Raw genomic sequence first — 20083 nt, 5'->3', positions numbered from 1 at the left:
TGTCGGGCGGGATAGCCCAGACTGGCCAACCTGCGTGAGGGGGTAGCTGCCGGGCCTCAGGGTTCGGCGTCAGCCGGGCACTGCGCGGCGAGTGCGCCCGCGTTAGTAACATCACCAAATCATGAAGGAACTCTCCTGCTTTAATTAAAAAGGGGGATCTTGGGAAAACTGGAGCAGATTAGCACAGCGAAGAGTTGGTTCCCAGCGATTTATTTTGATGCACGCATGACACAGTGCACACATGTCAGTATTTCGGCTCAACTCCAGCAGCGACTGTGAGCTCTGTGCCCTCGTGCACAGCGCGTCCGAGAAACCCTTAGCCCAAACACCGTGTTGATGGATCACTCGGCCCTAGCTACCTACAAACGAGAGGAAGATCATTTAACCCCCAGAGCTGTTAAGTAACCTTTTCAGGGTACAATTTTTATTTTACACGCGGCAATTAAAGGATCGCAAACCCCAGCCGAGCGACTGGAACCGTTTGGCAAAATCTCCAACCTGGAGGAAAGTGCAAAGCCAATAAAACTCCCAAGGCTCTGCGGCCTGAGGTGGTGCTGCCCCGAGCCGAGGCGATCTCTTGTTGGGTAAAAATCCTGGAGTGACTTCGCTGGTCTTGGTTTGGTGGTTATAGTTAATTGCGAAAGAGATAATAATTTCTAATAAAATTGGACGGGGCCGAAAGGACAGCTCCGTTAGTGGCAGCAGGGGTGGGGAAGAGGTGCTGAGAGCCGAGCCCCAGGCGCGGCCGCTCGGGCCCTGCGCAGCGTCCGGCCTTTGCTCAGGGCATCTCCCGCGAGGAGGCGAGGGAGGGGAAGGGGAGTGGGGAGGAATGGGAGGGGGTGGCACAGTTAGGACGGGTGTGCGGCGGGGCTAGGGGAGATTTCCTCGGCTCACAGGCAAGCGTGCGCTCTAGGAGCAAGTTCGCGGCTCGAAGAGGCCTTTATACCTGGGTCGTAGCGGCCGGCGGCAGATTGTGGTGCTGGCGAGTAATTGGACTATTGTTGATATGCTAATGAGGCGATTAGGCTGTTGGTGAAGAGCTGGAAAAAGGAAAAGTTTCTACCATTAGAGGGAGATCTCCGAGCGCACACGGGAGCTCTATCCCTTCTCTCCTCCTCCTCCTCCTCCTTCTCACCCTCCTCCTCCTCCTCTTTGCCCTCCTCCTCCTCTCCCTCCTCCCTCCTCCTCCTCCTCCTCCTCCGCTCCCCGTCGCAGCCTGCACTTTGCGCTTACCCAGAGAGTAGCTCCACTTGGGTGCGAGGCGGAGAGGGGGCAAATCCGTTCACGCCGATCCATGAAAATGCTTTGGAAACTGACGGATAATATCAAGTACGAGGACTGCGAGGTAAGCGCGGCGCTGGCTCAGTTATCCTTACGGCCTCCGGCTCCGAGCTCTACCTTCCCGCACCTCCTCTTCTCGCCTCCAGCTGAGAAACGCGGGTGAGACAAACTTTCCCAAGCGCAGCGCTCGCCTCTCGGATTCGCCCGACGAACGCAGGGGAGAGGTTGGAGAGGGAGGATGTTGGACGCTCCCTTTTTCATTTCCCTCCTTGGAAGCCCATGTCCCACTTTCTCCCTTTTTCTGACCAATATTGGCTGTGTCTAAGAGTAGAGCGAAGAGACAAGCATGGATTTTTTTGAAGCAATTGCTGGCAGTTGGGCACGCGCCTGTGCACTCTGCGTGTCTCACCAGCAAGATTCTTGGGGCCCAAGTACCAGGAAGAGAAAGGAAAGAGAAAAAACCCTTTTTCCCTTTTTAACCTCCTGTCTGATCCTCAATATTCCCTATTTTATTTATTTATTTTTCCTTCCTTCCGTCCTCCCCGCCCCCCTTGCTTAAAAGGCTCATTTCTGTTCGGAGAAGGGGTCCGCACACTTGGGTCTGAGCCTGGGTGGCGTCTCCTAGTTAGCGGGTTCACTTTGAGAGCACTCATCTCCCAAATCTCCACGGGGCCCGCCGCAGGTAGTCTACGTTATTCAAGAACTTCTAAGCCTCTTCTCCCTCTGAGCTACTTGGTCGGCGCATCCCTGGGGTGGGGGTGGAGGACTGAGCCACGCGGAGCCTGCTGGCTGCGGGTCCCCACGCGTCTGCCCCTACAGGAGCCGGGCACTCGGCTGTGTGACCGCGTGAATCCTGGCGGGGCTGCATGCGACCTCCAGTGCGGAGAGCCCGCCGGGCCAATAAAGCGCGCCGCGCTGGAACCCATTTAAAAGCCCAGGGTCTCCGGATTTCGGCTTCTTGGGGCAGCCGGGGAAGCCCCAGCACCACCGGTCCGCCCGCGGGAGGCGCTGGGACCCGGCCTGGCGGCCGCCGCCCCAACCTCCCTCACAGTCCCCGCTGAAATGATCCGGTGATTCACGGGAGGGGAAGATGGAAGGGGCCGCGCCGGAGATAACCTAAATAAATAGGTGGGAGTCCCTGCTTTGGCTATTTTTCTTCTTTTTTTTTTCTTTTCTTTTTGGCATTTGATGTGGGAAAGCCAGGCGTGAAGGTCTGTGAGGACGCAGTGGGGGGGTCTTGTCTTCACTTGAAATCAGAACCTGGTTTTATGTGAACGTTGTGTCACCGTCCCTTTCCCCCGTTCTTTCTGTAGACTATTTGAAATCTCACTCGTTTCCCGGGCCTTTCCTTTTCGTCCGACCCCGCTCCCCGCCCCCCACGGGGCCAGGGGTGACATCCCACCGGGACGCGCGCTTCTCTGGGGACTCCTGTGGTGCGCAGTGCGGGGCGCAGACACCCACGTCAGACCAGCTGCTTTGTTTTCAGGATGGGGGAACCTTTGAGAACTAGTCGGGGTGAAACTGCCCCTAAGTCTCCGAGGGTTGATTGTCCCGGTCGCCGCAGTAGCCCCGGGCTCGGGCATTCACTTTCGCGAAGGCCGAAACCCAGCTTCCAGCTCCGAGTCCGAACTTCCACGCCGCGCTCGGTGCCTATGGGACCTAGGTGGGAGGCGATGAATTTGCACCCCAAGAGAGAGACCCTGTGGGGGCGCATGTGAATGTGTGTGTGAGGCAGAAAAGGAAAACAGCAACGAGACGAGGAAGAGAATAGAGTGAAGGCTGTTTCAATAACTTTGACTGCGGTGGGAGAGCGCCGGAGCAGGGATTTCGGGTTTCCGAGCCGGATTGGGGCTGTCTAATTATGTCGGGGCTCTGCAGAGACACGCAGGAGGCGAGGTGCCGCTTGTTCTGACAACCCGGCGGGCAGACTGGCAGCGGCGGCAGCCTTGCCGCGCTGGGAGAGAGCGAGCAGTGTCATCAGGGGGGGCGTCGGGCGGGAGTGGCCCAGCCAGTCGGACGGGTTTGTGCCGGGAGCCGGGAGCCCGTGCCAGCAGCGCCCAGGCCGGGCCGCCTCGCATCTCTGCGCGCCCCGGGCCGCGTCCGGGCTCCGGTCCCCGAGCCCCTGCCCCGGAGAGCGAGGGCGGGGCGGCAGCTGCAGCAGAGAGCTCGGCGCGGGGTGTCCGAGGGAAACTCGCTCCGCCGCGGAGGCGAGGGCCGGTCCGGGGAGGGGCGCCGAGTTATGGAGGAGCGGCGCGGCAGCGGGCCGCAGAATCCCAAGTCCCAGGCCCGGCTGCGGAGCGGAGGAGCCCGCGGCCGGAGAGGGCGGGGAAACACCGCGGGTGCCGAGAGCCGGATGAACGCCTGGACGCGGTCGCCGGCAGCCCCGGTCCGCGACGCACGGCCCCCACGGCATCCCGAGGTCTGCCCCAGTCTTTTAGGTCCGATTGTCCTCTCTCGCTTCCTCTCCCCTCCCCCTCCCCCGCGGCCTCCCCCTCCGTGCGCTCCGACTCGGCCCCCTCCTCCCGCCCGCCCGCCCTCCCTCCTCTTTCCCTCCCTTCCTCTTCTCGGCCTCTCCCTCCTTCCCTCCCTCCCCTCTTCCCACTCCGGGCTCCTCTCCCTCGCCCACACTTTCTTTCTCACACACGCACGCAGACACATTCTCCCTCTCCGCGCTCTCTCCCTTCGTCTCCCTCTCTCCCTCTTTCTCTTTCACTTTTGCATGCCCTGCAACCTTTTAAAATGTTGCCCCTTCCCTGTGATTCGCCAGACGCCGCGCGGCGGCCCCCCGCGCGCTCGCCCGCTCCCTCTCTCGCCCGCTTTTTGTCTCTCGCGCTCCCGCTCCCCACCTCCGATTTGCTACACTGAGGCTCCCGTCAATGGACTGCATTGAGAGCCGGCTCCGGCGCGAGTTGCCTCTCCGCTTCACGCTCGATTTCCAGGCATTCTTCCCTTATTAAGTATTCGTGTAATATTAATAGTCATGAATATCTGCTATTAGGAGGCTCCAGGAACGCTGCCCAGCGTGGTTATTAGAAGCTCAAGCGAAGCCGCCGCTAAGAAAAGAGGGGGAGACACGGATTAAGGAACACGCGCGCACACACACATACACACACACACACACACACACTTTTTCTTTTCCTTTTTTGGGGCCTCTCATTTTCTAAGGAACTTTGAATCATAACCGATCACGGCAGGATAGAGACCGTGGGTTCGACAAGCTGACGGCGCCGCTCGAATCGGTGGTTCAAGTTCGGATGGACCAGAGCGGGGCTCCAGCGCTCGGGCGAGCGTCGGCGCGGTGACTGGAGTTCTGGGTGGCGCGGGGCTCCCGGCGCCTTTTGTGTGGGGCGTACTCGGGCGGAGGGGCAGCCGGGCTCTCCAGGCTTGCTTGGTTTCTTCCACCCTGACTCGTTACCCCAGACTCTTCGCAGATGTTAGTTCACAGTTTTTCAGCTATGGTGAGTCCCATCCCCCACCCCATCCCTGTTTCCTTAGGAATTCTATTCTGGAAACCTGGTGCTACGGAGCTGCCCAAAACCTCGGGTTTCACGCCCAGGTTTCCATCAGGGCACCCCTTTCCATTTGCATTTTTCTTCTTTCCACTTTTCCCTCTTCCATTCTCAAATCGAATGCTTTACCCCGCGTCCCCGCTCCACCTCTCCCGCGCGCAGACCTACCTCGCAGCTACTTCCCAAGGCATGTTTCTCTCCACGTTCATCTTTATTTCCTTGCGTCTTCACTTGTTCTCGAGATGTGCTCAACATTTGAAGCTTACTCCGCTTGCAGTAAAAACGCAGCCGAGAGTGCCCCTTACCCTCGGGGCCGGGGCATTCCCTGGAACCAACTCTGTTCGCTTGTTTTGCAAGTGAATTGCAATAGAGGAACCTAAAGTCAGGCGATTCTTCTGCCCTTTGGGGCTGGGGTGAAAGGGGCGGGGGCCTCCGCCCCGGGGTGCACTTCTCTCTTGTAAACCCAATAAGGCTGAATCTTTCTACTTTAAACCTTGACTTGAAGTCCCCTTCTCCCCATTCATATCATAAACCGACCCTGTGGAGAAAAAGGCTCCTAACTGAGGAAGCGGAAAACACAGACCCCCAACCTGCAGTTAAAACCTTCTTTAAGCTGGTAATTTGAACGTGTGCTTTCTTTACAGCCCCTCTACGAAATATGTTTCTATTTAAATAGTCGTGAAATGCCAATAGTCTTTGAACGTGTATGATTGTTTTCCTCCAAATAAATGGAGAGTGGTAAACAATAACGCACTAGCAGGCAAGTTCAAATACGGGGGAAAGAAAAGGCCGCTTCTACTGTTTAATATTTGGCAGGAATTTTAATCTTGCTTAAGGGAGGTTTCACGCCCCAGCTTAACGGACTGTATTCCAGGAGGCCCTTTTTTATATTTTCCCCCAGTTGAAAGAAAAGGCTAAGGAGACTCTCTGTTATGCCTCCACATTTGCACAGTTTAATTCCTTGAGTCTTTGGAAGGGCCCGTTTCACTTCGGGGGTATTTAACGAAATGAACAACTTAGAGCTCATTTCTTTCGGCGGCCTGCCGTCGGGAAGGGCCGGTTTCCCACCCAGTCTTGCGGAGTGGATTTCGTGTGGAAAGGTGTAACTCGACGCCTGATTTCTTGTTCTTCCCCCTTGCTCTCGCTCTCTTCTAGGACCGTCACGACGGCACCAGCAACGGGACTGCACGGTTGCCCCAGCTGGGCACTGTAGGTCAATCTCCCTACACGAGCGCCCCGCCGCTGTCCCACACCCCCAATGCCGACTTCCAGCCCCCCTACTTTCCCCCACCCTACCAGCCTATCTACCCCCAGTCGCAAGATCCTTACTCCCACGTCAACGACCCCTACAGCCTGAACCCCTTGCACGCCCAGCCGCAGCCGCAGCACCCGGGCTGGCCCGGCCAGAGGCAGAGCCAGGAGTCAGGGCTCCTGCACACGCACCGGGGGCTGCCCCACCAGTTGTCTGGCCTGGATCCTCGCAGGGACTACCGGCGACACGACGACCTTCTGCACGGCCCACACGGGCTTGGCTCGGGACTCGGAGACCTCCCAATCCACTCCTTACCTCATGCCATCGAGGACGTCCCGGTAAGAGGCCGCGCGGAAGGCTCGAGAGGGAGTGCAGCCCCTACTCACCCACTCCTAGAGCAGATGTCTGGGACATACAGCCGGTGGGCCCGGGTTTTCCTAAGGGTGTTTACTTTTTCAAAATGTCATTTTAGTTTTTGGGAGGGAGCTTTCAGGACCCACATGGACAACCGAATTAAAAAATTAAAAAGAAATTGAGAGTTCTGCCCCCAGAACAATGGTTCCTGGAGCTCCTCCAAACAATGCCTGCATTACCATTTCCACCAACACAAATAAATCAGACAAATGTCACCGTTAACAATATCTTACTCCCTCCAAGACAGTAAACTATTTCGATTAGGAGAGGATCTAATTCCAGTGCTGAGTCTGGCATGGTAATTTCTCCCTGTCTTGAAAGGGACGTGAAATTCAACCGAAAGAGCACATTAAATGCCCTAGTAATTTAAAAGAACGTGTAAAAGACATACTAAGAAAATTATTTTTAGCGGATTTTGTAAGCACTAGTCAGGTCTGAAAGTTATGTGTATACCCTACCCTGATTAAAGAATAGTTAAGTAGCAAATCCGAGCAGAGGGACATTAAAACGCAGCCTTCTCTTCCTAGGGGTGCTAAGTGCTGACCTCATAAATCATTAGCTGGGTTCCCAATGCCTATCAGAACCTGCTACACCCCATATTAAATTAAATGTTTTGAGACTATTGGGCAATACATTATTTGAGTTCTAATTCGGTTATCAATAAATGCAGTTAAAAATGATTTCTTAATAAGCATGGTATTAGCACATTTACTATTTACAATGTAAACCAGGCTATTGATAATTTGAAAATACTTTCTGAAATTAAATTTAAACCAGCATCTCTGCTTCAATTCTACATATTTATGGTTTCCTCACAACCTTCCTGAAATGGAATTAGAACAAGCCAATAATTTTATTAAAGCTGTAAAGGCTCTGTTAATGCTGCTTTTCTTTGGAGAGGAAATGTATCTGGATGTGATTTTTGCTAAAATGCTATTTCAAATTACTGCATCAAATATTGCAGCAATATGTCCGTTGACAGTTTAATGATTACTGCATTAGATTGCAAAGAAAATGGTCAGATGAACTTACCTGCTTGCTTGGTGAATTTAAAACATTATTTATGTTACATAGGAAAATAGAAAATTTATTACAGCTCTCATTTAGCCCAGTTAATCACTGAAATTTGTTGGTTATGTTTAGCAGACTTGCATGGAAAGCAGGAAAGTAGGCACTTAACCCAATGTGGGGTTTAGTAAGCATTGTATGTGTGTGTGTGTTCGAACCTGTTTTCAGAAACTGATACTGAACAGTGCATTTCGTGGGGAAGAAAATGAGAGGAGCAATAGTTGAGAAAAAAAGCAATTTAAAAACAAACCTGGAAGTTGTGATCATTTTAGTTCCGCTTCCCAAAGAGTCTCCGAATCCTTTTTCTAGAATCCCTTTTCTAGCCGGCTCTTTGGAAATATTTGAATTGCAAAATAACGTGGTAAGCTTTTGGAACTACTGTGAATTACAATCGCTGTACTTTGCAAAAATTCCAAAGTGGCTGGTGTGAATTCTTAACACCTGTGTAGTCACACTTTGTGGTGAAATTGGTCAGTAGAAAAAAATTAACCAAATGATCAAATAAAAACAAGGAAACCCAGTTGCTGCTCTTCCCCCTCCCTTCCCAAACTTTGAAGAAAAAAAATTCTTTCAAAGGAATTTGGGTCAGGAAAAGGGTTGTTTTCAATTTCCCCATTGCTGCAACAGTTAACCTTTAATAAGAATGACTGCTAAATATTTAAGAAAATCAAATCGATGGTGAAAATTATTTAATCATTAATATCTCAGTGGGGTTTTAAACTTAACAGTCTTCCCTGTATGGACAAGGTCTAGAAATAACACAAATAAAAGTATTATGCCACACTACATTTACTTTATGGGTTTAGGGTGCATGCATAAAGGGATCATATTTCCCCATATAGTTAAAACACAAGAACTGCAGCAGTAGTCATTTCTGAACATTTCTCAATTTAATTATACTTAAATCCAGAAGCACTTTAGGCAAGTTACAAATGAGAGCATTGAGTATAATAAAACCTGTAATAAAGCAACTTAGTACCATCCACCCGGAATCATAGCGATCAGGCACAATTAACAGGAGCATAAATCCAAGACAGAATGGAAAATGTTCAAATCAGTATTATTGTTGGACAAAGACTAGAGAAGGAAGTAATAGTTTTTTAAATGGTAATGCCTGTGTTTGGTAACAATTGCGAAATCTTCTATCTCAGCAGCCCTGGTGCTAATTTGTAAACACAGCCAGACATTATATTGCCTGTCAGTTTCTGCATTAGAAAACATGATTTCATTTTACTTTCTAATCACGTTTTGACTCTGGCATACACGCATACTCACCCATCTGTAAAAAAAAAAAAAAAAGAAAAGAAAAGAAAAGAAAGAAAAAAAAGAAAGAAACCCACATCAACAAATCTGCTGCTGGACAACAGGAAAACAACCTCAAACGTTTTTTGTATTTTTCATTTTCATATTATTATCTGATTGATACCCAGCTAAAGCTGTAGCCCTTTAAAAAAATTTTTTTTTCAGTTTTCTGTAAGTGAAGGTGTGTATATGCGTTTGCTTTTTGCCATCCCACCTAAAACGTTTCCAACACTCCCCTGTTACTCCCGCTTCTGTCATTTCTATTGTGTTTCTCTGTTTTTTGCTTCCTGAGCACTGGAATCGCTAAAAGTCCGAAGCCGCTGAGGCGCCAAACTAATGCTAGGTGCATTTTAAAAGGTTGAACTGATTGTGAGAAAGATTAGGTGCTCCAAAACTTGCTTTAATTTCCAAAGAAAGTTTTATTCCCCACCCCCACCTCCTTCAACCGTGGATTATTTGCTGGGGGAGGAGAAATTGGCCGTGGGTGTGCAGTGAAACCTCTTGAGTTGCAAAGCCCCAAATTCCAATAAGCCAAGATGAGATGTTTATATATAAATGTCACTATATGGGGGGAATTTGGATTCTACACCTTCCCCTCCCCCCAGCTTGCACAGAATATTCATTTCCTTTTGTTTTGATTACACACTTACATGCATGTGTATCCTTTTGTTGCAGCATGTAGAAGACCCGGGTATTAACATCCCAGATCAAACTGTAATTAAGAAAGGTAAGCCATTTCCTTCTGCATTCCAAGCATGTCCTTACAGGCATAGTGCTATTTAAAAGAACTTGCAGAGCTGTATTTATTTTTTCAAATAGGATTTTCCTAAAGGCTCAGAATTAGCAAACAGGCATAGAACAGCAATGCTTAAATGATTGGCTTTCAGTAGGTTGGTTATGGCAACAGGCTAGCTTTGTTCTGATTCATGATTTGACCATTTAATTAAATGATATAGGGACAAACACATGAAATGTGTAATAGTTGAAGTAATTTGGAAGTGGCATTTCAATTTTGACACGTTTTAATAGTTTACTAGTTAATCCATTGTGCGAGTGGCCATGAGTGTAATTAAGAAAGGTAAGAAGTATAACATGCTGAGTGCAAATAATATTAATATAAGGGCAGATGATAAAAAGGCATAGCACTCCTTAGCAGAGGGAAAAAAACCTTCCATGTTCTTCAATTTAATTTCTCATTAGCTGTTTAAGGGTTTTTAAACTTTGAATTAGGTTAACAAAAGTTTGGCTTTTGGTTAAAATTAGCATCTTGAAGATGTCAGGATTGTTAGCATAATTGTTCAGAGGAAAAACTTTTTTAAAAAGCGTCAAGTGATTTGGATGGATTTGTAATATTGTATTTAGTGAGTAGAAATAAAATGCTATTCACAGCTTTTTTTGTTGTTGTTGTGGTGGTGGCAATATTACATTTCAGGATTCTAGGCACCACCAAGAGGATGATGCTATATAAAACTGTTCCCATTTGTAACCCCAATCAGTATACTGTTAGCTAAAGTTTCATTTTTGCATCTGTGAAGTCATTGTCACGTCAAATTAGATGTGCAAGGGATAAATCTTAAGAGATGCTCTTTCCAAGTCGACATGATAATTGGCTCTTTTATTAGTAATCTCTCAAGAGTTCGTTTAACTCCTATTGTCTCTATTAGCCTCCCCAGAGCTATTAATGTCACAAGTGATCTATCCAAAACCTAGAGCCCCCCCACCTCCCAATACGTCTAGAATATCCCCCATTAAAAAGGGAGGAGTACTGTGATGAGGATGTATACATATTGTGTGTCTCCACGTGGAATTTAAAAATAGAAATGCACACTGTACTTAAAACTGTTGTGAATGCATTTTAATTATATTGGTGTTGAGAAATGTAATGTTAATATACTTTCTGCTGGCTCTGAATTTTTTTCTAACTGGTAGGTCCAACAATGAAGAGTTTATCATTTTAGTAATATATCCTCCCCCCCTTCCCAATGAAGACGCTTAAGCGGAGAAGGTCTATTAACTATTTGCTCCACAAAAGGTCCCATTCCTAGTATTCTATGGTAGGCCTGTTTATCCTTACTCCCAGTTCAAAACGGGGCTTGTCATGAATTTCCCAAATTCGAGTCTTTCTCAAAACTAAACATAGGAAACGGCCTATTTATCAAAAGGATGGGGCATGTGTGGTGTGTGACAACAGAATCCGCTACTTCCCAGATTGGTGCCTTAACTGAAATGCTCGTTTACAGGCTGATTTAGCCATCTAAACTCTGAGCTGATTTTCATGAAAGGTCTTTGAAGCAATTTCTTCCCAACACTAAAACCCTCACTTCAAAAAACTCCCTCGTACGCACAGCTTGCACGGTTTGCAAACGTAACCCACTCCCCTGCACTCTACACCGGTGCTCCAGCACCTCGTCGGGGGCCGCTCTCCTCGGAGGTTACGGGCCGACAGGGTCACGATTCCACGACCATCTCCAACCTCCAGGCAGCGCACTTGTGGCTAAAAGGAAAGGGTCCGGGCAGAAGCACAGGCCTGTCTGGCAGGGCTGGGGGGTCGCCTCCCGGCAGCGGGGTGAAGCGCACCAAGGGGCACAGGTTCGATCCCCAGGGCAGTATATGGCAGGAAGCAGGTGAACCGCCATGGAATTTGCTGGGATGGAAGAAAAGTGGGGTTTGCGGCGCAAGCAAGGGCGCCAGCCATGGCCGGGGAGAGAGCCGGAGTCAGGCAAGACGTGGGAGGGATCCTCGACGCCCACACGCGGCCTCCTGGTCTGTCTCCGCAGGCCCCGTGTCCCTGTCCAAGTCCAACAGCAACGCCGTCTCCGCCATCCCCATTAACAAGGACAACCTCTTCGGCGGCGTCGTGAACCCCAACGAAGTCTTCTGTTCAGTTCCGGGTCGTCTCTCCCTTCTCAGCTCCACCTCGAAGTACAAGGTCACGGTGGCGGAAGTACAGCGGCGCCTCTCACCGCCCGAGTGTCTCAATGCTTCGCTGCTGGGCGGAGTGCTGCGGAGGTGAGGCCTGCTGCGGCCCTGCCCGACCCGCCCCGCCCCGCGGCCGGGGAAGCTCTGCGCCTGCGCCGGGGCGGCGACGCCAGCGGGCCTAGCGCCACGGCCCTCCCTCCGCGGGGAAAGAAAGGGGCGGGGAGAAAAGCGTGGAACTGGGAGGGTGGGAGCTGGAGGCGGGGTGAGGCGGCGCGCGCCTGCGCTTTCTGCCGCCTTCCCGCGCGTGCGGGTTGCTGGCGCGCGCAGGGGACGGCCGCGGCCGCGCGCTCGCCCGGCACTCCGGCCCCTCCCTTCCTTTTCCGCGCGCACGCGCAGCTAGAGCCGTCTTGGGCTCAGTGCCGGCTGCTGCAGCCGTGGGGCGCAGTGCAGCCGTGGTTTTCCTCCTTGCACGCACCTTTCGGGCCCTGGAAAACTTCCTCTCGGGCTCCGCACTGTACATCCGTGTATGGTCTCCGACGGTAACCCCACCGTCTCTTGAATAGGGTTTTAAGTGGAAGACAGTGGCTTTCTCTCGAGTCCGCCACCCTTCCTCCCTCCTCCCCTCGCCCCCGCCGTTACCGCCTCCAACCTGACAGCGACTCCCGGTGCCCAAGGCACTGGCTTTAAAGGTTGCATGGGCAGCGTGCAAGGCACGGATAAGTGCGTTATGTACAGTCGCTACCGACGAATGCTTGTTACATAGGTGACCAGGGACTGTCATCTCACCCCCCCAAGGTCGGAATGACTCATTTCACAGATAAGGTTTTATAAGGCTCCGGGAGATGAAGCGTCTTCCTTCAGGACAGGTTTCTTCCTCCTGTGGGCTTCCTCCTCCTAGAGTCCCACCCAACGTTGTGAGTGATGGATTTTGTGTTGAACATTCCAAGGCAATATTTTTCTTTCTTTTTTAAAAAAATAAGAACATACACCAAACACTTCATTCTTTTGACATTTATTCATTTATCTATCTATGAACTCTTAGTTCCACTCTGACGGGTATATCCCATACAAAGCCTGTAAAACCGTTTTCTGAAGATTTTAACATCAGCTATTCTAATCTTTTCTTCACAGTCATTTTGCTGTCCCTTTGTAATCTTTCACTGTCAAAGATCTGAATCTACCCTCTGCCTTTCCCTTCCCTTCCCCCATCTCCAGTATTGGAGACTGTTTACCTAGGGGAGTATAATCTAATCCACACAATTAAAGAGCACTTGAGTAGGGAATAAAATCTGAAATTAATTAATTTGCTGTTTTATTTAAACAATTTATTTTAACCACTTTCTGATTATGGGAGTCTATTTAGACATCTATTTAGAACTGCCTCCATTGTCTCTGAAATTAGTGGAATTTTTAACCGCTGATACCAGCATTTGACATTTCCAGTTAGGCTGGTGACATGGCATGTAAACAGTTGGTGAAATTAATTTCCCATTGGGGCTAAAGCCAGAGCAAGAAACGTGAGAGTGATGATAACTTTGGTTATTCTGAACAACCTAACAGCAGATCTTACAAGGACAATTTAAACACCCCATTGGGATTTGTGTGATTGTAACAAAAGGAAAATACAGTAATCAACTGAACTTAAAAAAATAAAATAAAAAACCTCAAACCTAGAGGTGAGAGCTGTTTTTGTTCATTTTTTTTTTTTTTAGAGAGAGTTGGGAAATCAAAACCTTCCAAGCTGGCATAATAGTTGCAATAATAACTGAACACAGGGGCTGTTTTACAGTTTAACAAACAATCTCCTACAATCTTTTTGTACCATCCCTTCCTAGATTTCCCTCCCTTAAATATCACTCGGGGGCATGATTCTTCATTTTAAAAGCACATTTTAGGAAATTGTTACAATGACTGTAATGTGATGCAGAGTAACCCAATATTTTCTAAATCCCTTTCTCATATATATTTGTGAAACAGGGCGAAGTCTAAAAATGGAGGAAGATCTTTGAGAGAAAAACTGGACAAAATAGGATTAAATCTGCCAGCAGGGAGACGTAAAGCTGCCAATGTCACTCTGCTCACATCACTAGTGGAGGGTAAGCGAGTTTACTGGCTAACAAGTAGGGAACTTTCTTCTGGGAAAATGGATAATACTGAGTGGCCAGATGTTTGGTTGTATTTTGTGTCGATTGGGCAGTTCCATTTTTTTCCAGAGAATAAAGGAGGAAGTGAACGGAAGTCTTGCATGTCAGAAAACTATTTGCATTTACTCTTATCCTTTCCTCTTCCCCTCTGCCACAAAATTACACCTCCCTAGCTCAATTCTGACCTAAACAATTGTGAACATTTAAGAACTGCATATTCTCCCAAGTTCCTGTCTGCTTTATAGAGCTCAGCAGTAAATCACTTAAGGTATTCTGACATCTGCGTTTGAGAAATGCGTGACCATTACTTCCTGAATTAATTTGGGAATCTTTGACCTGCATCCTGATTTAAGACTGTCCTGAAAGCTCAGGGTTATATGCCCTTTTAGGTTTTTGTTTTCCAAACATATGCTCCCTTATCTCCTTTAACTGTGCCTTTCTACTGGAGGGGAAGAAAGTGAGCTATTTTAGACTTTGAATTGTTTAAATAGGAGAAGAAAAAAGAAATATAAGCAGTACAGAAAGTTTCTCGTGGCAGTTTTTAAGACACACGCACCCACCGCATGCATGTATCCACACATGTAACCACATATATACAAGCTTCCAAACCCCTGAAAACAAAAGCTAACTCTGTCCTCACTCCCTGCTCTAGATGTACTGTCACCAGAATCCACTTACATTCCTGCTTCCTCTAAATTCCTGTTAAGTTTGTTTGATACTAAATTGGCTTAAGTTTGAGTGTGTGGGAATATATAGCTTTCATGCATTTTTCTTTGTGTTCTGTTGGAAATGTCTTATGCCAATAAGAAAAAAGGCACTTAAATTATCAAGCAGCTTTTTTATGTTTAGGGAAGGCATTTTATTTTATTTATATCTTGTATTTGAGGAGATGTATTACAGTTAAATTCGAGTTCTAGCTTTGTGAATAACTAAAAAAAAATGTTTAAGGCCGTATATTTAAGGAGGAATCCCATGAACCACTTGGTAATGGTGTCAAAGATGATAATAATATAACTTAAATAAGAAGCAATTGTTTAGTGCTAGAAACTCATCTACAGTAGCATCATATTCAATATATTAAAAATAATACCAGTACATAGAGAACACTCTTTCCATACCCCAAAAGAACTATAAAAGCAAAGAAAATGGTAGTAGTGGCTTTGGGGGTAGTGTAAAAGCGTGTATGAGTTTGGGGGTTGAGTCGTGTAGCAGGGAGGCAGAGGCAGTTTCTGGAGAACTGTTATTGTTTGTGATCCGCTCCATTTTATGGAAACAAGCTCTGTGGAGAGGGCTTTGATGCTCTAATTGGCGCATGCGTTCTTCCGGAGCTGGAGCTAATGGCAGGAAGCCCTGCAGTAAAAACCAACTGGTTCAGGAAATTAAAACCAAAGATTCGAAAATCAACAACACAGACAGACTCAGTGGAGTGACCCTCAAATCCTCTTGGTTAATCGGTTTGGATGAACAGATAATTATATGCGATCAAGTTAAAATGTAAACCCTTAGCTGTTCCCTTGCAGAAAAGCTCGAGGAGTAATTATGAATATCATTTATGAATGTGTTGATAGGTGTGAGGTTGGAATACAAGAAACATTTTAAAAGAGAAGTTGGGAAAATGTTATTAGGGTGGGGGAGCATTCTGGAAGGTAGTGGATGGGATTTACATTTTCAAATCATCTTGGCCTTCTAGGATAGATGGCCATTTTTCCTGATAACTATATCCACCGGATCCTACAGAGAAGGAAATAAAATGCCTGAAATGAGAAAACAAGTATTTTGTGTTTCCTTCAACATCTGGGTTAAGAAAATAAGGGATTTGGGAGGAAGTTTTGATCCCAACTCTTCATTCTCTTGTACTCGCCTCGTTCCTCTCACCTCTTGCCAGGAGAAGCTGTCCACCTCGCCAGGGACTTTGGGTACGTGTGCGAAACTGAATTTCCTGCCAAAGCAGTAGCTGAATTTCTCAACCGACAACATTCCGATCCCAATGAGCAAGTGACAAGAAAAAACATGCTCCTGGCTACAAAGTAAGGCGTTTACCTCTTCAGGGTCTCTGTGTCTCATTGTGAAGAGAAACAAAAATCAAAATCGTTTTCTGCTCTCATGTTTTTTCTCTTTGCTTTTGTGTTAATCGGCTTTGTTGTAAATATTGAAGTCGCAACACAATCTCATAAACCATAATCTATTTTAAAGGGAAAACACCAGTAGGATTGTTTGTGTGTTTCCATTTATTCCCTCTCTTCTGTTCCTTCTCATTGAAGAAAAAAAAATGTGTATGAGGGTGGGGAATAGTGGGGATTTGATTGAAGCTGAGTGTGGATTTGTGACTACGTTGTTTCAGAAAGGCCAGAATCAAGTCCTTAAAGGGGTAACAGGCTTGCCTAGATCAGTTTTTGTCTATCAGTGTTCTCCAAGGGCAGGGATTAAACAGTGGCCTGCAAAATGTGCAAGCTGGAATCTGCCCTAGTTTCAACCCTAATCCCTTATCCCATTTCTTGCCTTCCTTTCTCTTCCCTCCTTGAAAGTGACACACACACACACACACACAGAAGTTTTAGCCCACAGGCAAGATGTCAAGTGGGTCTCAAAATGGCCCAAGTTATATTCCCAAGGGTGCCTGGGCTGAATAGGCTTCTCCAGGTGGTGTGTGAAAAGAAAATGACTGTTTTGATATGTTTTCTGGAAATTAAAAGGCTTGTTTGGAAGCCCTTAATTATCAAAGTCCATGTCACAGGAGGGCATGGAACCAGAGGGCAGAGGCTGAGGCCTCAGGCGGGACAGTTTCTGGCCTGGGGATATCAGCTGGCCGGGAGAAGGCAGTCCGCATTGCTCCCCATTCTCCCGACACTCCCCTGCCCACCCCTCCAAGGCCCTAGCTAGTCCTTGTTTCCCTGGTTCAGAGACAGAGCTTCCAGGGTGCAGGCCTCATCTGCCTGTATTTCAACCTTTTCTCTTCCCGCAGCTTCTTAAGCACATCTATAATTTCTAGTTTCCCTAGAGAATTTTATTTTATTTTGATGTGTAGGAAAAGACATGGACTGGGAAATGAAATGTCTCTTTTTCCTTCCCAAAACCACTCTGAATGATCCCCAAGTAACAGGTTTTTCATGCCTTTTTTTAAAAGGCAAAATAATCCCAAGAAAAGTTTTGCCTTTCTGTTCACATGCAACTGATTTGAAGGTGAATGAGTGGGGAGACTTCACCCCACAGACTGCTGCTGAGGTGTGTAGAAGGTCAGAGAAGAGGTCTCTATACTGTGTTTAACAGAATAGCTGATGGCTGCATGCTATTGGTTATTGAAGAGAGGCTCCTGTTTCTGACACCTTGTCCCTCTTCCTCTCCTTTGTTTCTCTTCTCATGTGTGAAGTCTTTTCTGTGCCTAGGATGTTTTGTGTGAGTGAGAGAAAAGGGGATTAGAAGGTTGCTGTAGCTGAGAGGAGAGAGGGAGGAGGTGAGAGGGGACATTGGTGGAAAGGTTTAAGGAAGGAGAGATGTTTTAGTGGACACTGGGTCGCCCAGCATGTGGCCACCGCGTGTGTCTCTGGGCCGTGGGTCAGGGCAGTGTGCGCTGGATTCCGGCAGAGGTAACTGCACAGAGACAGGTTCTCTTCGCTGCTGGCTCTGCCCACAGGGGAGCCTCACGCCTCTTTCTCTCTCTGCTTCACTTGTGCTGCAGACAGATATGCAAAGAGTTCACCGACCTGCTGGCTCAGGACCGATCTCCCCTGGGGAACTCGCGGCCCAACCCCATCTTGGAGCCCGGCATCCAGAGCTGCTTGACCCACTTCAACCTCATCTCGCACGGCTTCGGCAGCCCGGCTGTGTGCGCCGCGGTCACGGCCCTGCAGAACTATCTCACCGAGGCCCTCAAGGCCATGGACAAAATGTACCTCAGCAACAACCCCAACAGCCACACGGACAACAGCGCCAAAAGCAGTGACAAAGAGGAGAAACACCGAAAGTGAGGCTCTCCTCCCGCCCTGCCCCCTCCCAGGCCTTACCGGGTCCCCCGCCTTTCCTCCCCGCCCCCGGCCCGCCCACCCACTCAGTCTCCACCCCATTAACCACCACCGGCAGGTGACAGCTCCGGGATCAGCAAGCCCCTACTGCTGCTACTGCTGCTGCTGCTGCTACTGCTGCCACCTTCAGTCCTCAGTCTGGGAGGCTGGGGACTGCTCTCCACTGTCAGTGGGGCGGCCCCTGCCTCAACTTTCCCCGTCAGCACCAAGTCCCATTTGCCCTCACGTGGAGCCTAAGAGCACAGGACAGGCCGGTGAAGCCAGCAAAGAAAAGTTCTGTCCGAGTTTGTGAACCTTTTTTTTTTTTTAATACGCCCCCCCCCTCCAATCAACAATGGCAACAACAACAAAACATTTAAACTTTTTTTCTAAAAAAAAGAACGTAAAAAAAAAATTATATGAGCTTCATGGGACTGAATCACCACCTTCCTTTACATACTTCAGTTGAGATTGTAGCCATACTTAAAAAAAAAAAAAGGCAAAAAGGATAATGACATTTTTATCAGTATTGTGAATAAACTTGAACTCAAATACACGAAGTTCCATGTCATGTCTTCAGTTGTAGAAGTTTTTCCTCTTCAAGGTAAAACGACCAACTTGAACTTTCTCTGGCGACACGATTCACAGTTACATAAGGGAATCAGTGTTCATGTCTCTGTATATATTTATTTATGTGTAATTTAATGGGAATTGTAAATATGGTGAGTCTGTTTTAAGCCTTTTTTTATTTATCTGGTGATCCCGTTTACCTCTTGTTTAGTGGGTTTTGAATCTTCCCTATTAGTTCTTCATGTGGGTCATGGTACTTATTTAGAAATTCAAGGTTTGGGGGATTTGTTTTCCTCTGGGATTCATGAATTTAGCCCTGTTGTAGCATGTGAAAGACGACAATGAAACAGCTGAACAAATAAAAAGTAAAATAAAATTTTATATACAATTAGTATTACATTTAGCTTTTCATTGAACTGAAAGAGAAATTGATATTGGACCCTGGAAAGATTTTTAAACTTGAATGGTTCGAGAACTCTTCTATGTATTGTGGGGAGAAAAAAAAAAAAAGTTAAATTTTTTCCACTGTCCTCCCTTTAAAGCACCATTTGAGCAATAAATGAGTATTGTCCTTAAACCAAGGGTTAGGGAATTCTCTTCTCTCTCTCTCTCTTTTTGTTCAAAAAACTTCAAACATTTGGGACCACCTGGTATTCTGTATTTTCACTGGCCATTTTGGAAGCAGTTCTAGTTGTATTGTATTGAGTTGTGCTGGCAGTAGTTTCCAGGCCTGTCAATGTATCATAGTCCTTTGTTGCCCAGATAAATAAATATTTGATACGCTTTATGTCGATTTTTTTTTATTCAGTGGCTGTCTTTACCCAGGCGTATTTTTGTTCTTGGCAGTATTTTTTATTCAGTATGGTTACAGTAATTGAGTTTAACTCTCCCTTGGCAATTGCTCCTTGCAATAAGCAGCTGAACCCATTGTTTCCCTCAAGTATAATAAAAACTTACTTTCAACTTGGAGTTCAGAGCAGGGTATCATTTAGATATTCCACTGAGTCTGTATTCAGACAAATGACACAATAAAACCCAATGTATTCTTTTGGATAAAAGATTGTTTGTACTACTAAAGGAATGACATACTATCTTTTCCTTACTAGAAACATTAATTTTATTATTAAAAATAAAGTTTTATTTTTATTTATGTTGATCCTTTAGGTTTTCATTTGTGTTTTGGAAAACAAAATATAAAGCCTTCAAAACCAAACAATAAGGGTGACAAGGAAGATGGAGAACAGAACAGAAGACACCCTCCCTTCCACACCTTAACTACTATGGAATCTGTCTCAGAGAATAACTGAAATTGAAATTGTTAATTCATTAGCACAAAGGAAATACTTCAGTCTTCACTTCATCACTCTGGCTTCTCAGTGGCCAAGACATGTAAATAAGCTAAAGCTAGCTCTAGTTTCCTGAGAACAGGAATAGTGGCAAAAATGTACTTGGGGGCAGACAGAGGGCAAACTGTTGCCCATGTATTTAAATATTTTATTTAGAGATGAGTCACTACTGTGCTGTTCTTACTAGCTCTGGTGGTAGCAGAAGGAAGTGGGAAATTATGTTGATTTCCAGAATCCTTTCTGTCTGCCCCCTATATGCCGACCCACCCCTTTCTATCAC

At 47.2% G+C, this 20083-nt stretch overlaps 1 protein-coding gene across 2 annotated transcripts; it reads left to right on the top strand.

The window, feature by feature from the left end:
* Positions 1–1231: 1231 nt before the first annotated feature.
* On the top strand, positions 1232–19237 carry TFAP2A (transcription factor AP-2 alpha; the record flags this gene model as incomplete). Of its 2 annotated transcripts, none has more annotated exons than XM_081056459.1 (7): positions 1232–1345; positions 5946–6380; positions 9502–9553; positions 11604–11835; positions 13723–13841; positions 15775–15916; positions 17566–19237. In XM_081056459.1, the coding sequence occupies 7 exons, from the start codon at positions 1295–1297 to the stop codon at positions 17852–17854; spliced, it is 1320 nt and encodes a 439-aa protein (XP_080912585.1). In that variant the 3' UTR covers positions 17855–19237. The 2 variants fall into 2 exon arrangements, with proteins under 2 accessions (XP_080912585.1, XP_080912586.1); XM_081056460.1 differs by lacking the exon at positions 1232–1345 and adding an exon at positions 3521–3700.
* Positions 19238–20083: the final 846 nt, after the last annotated feature.

This window comes from Rhinolophus hipposideros (assembly GCF_964194185.1).
Source record: "Rhinolophus hipposideros genome assembly, chromosome: 8".
Lineage (NCBI taxonomy): Eukaryota > Metazoa > Chordata > Mammalia > Chiroptera > Rhinolophidae > Rhinolophus > Rhinolophus hipposideros.
Note: the sequence above shows the minus strand (reverse complement) of the source record. Positions and strands in the feature narration are given on the sequence as shown.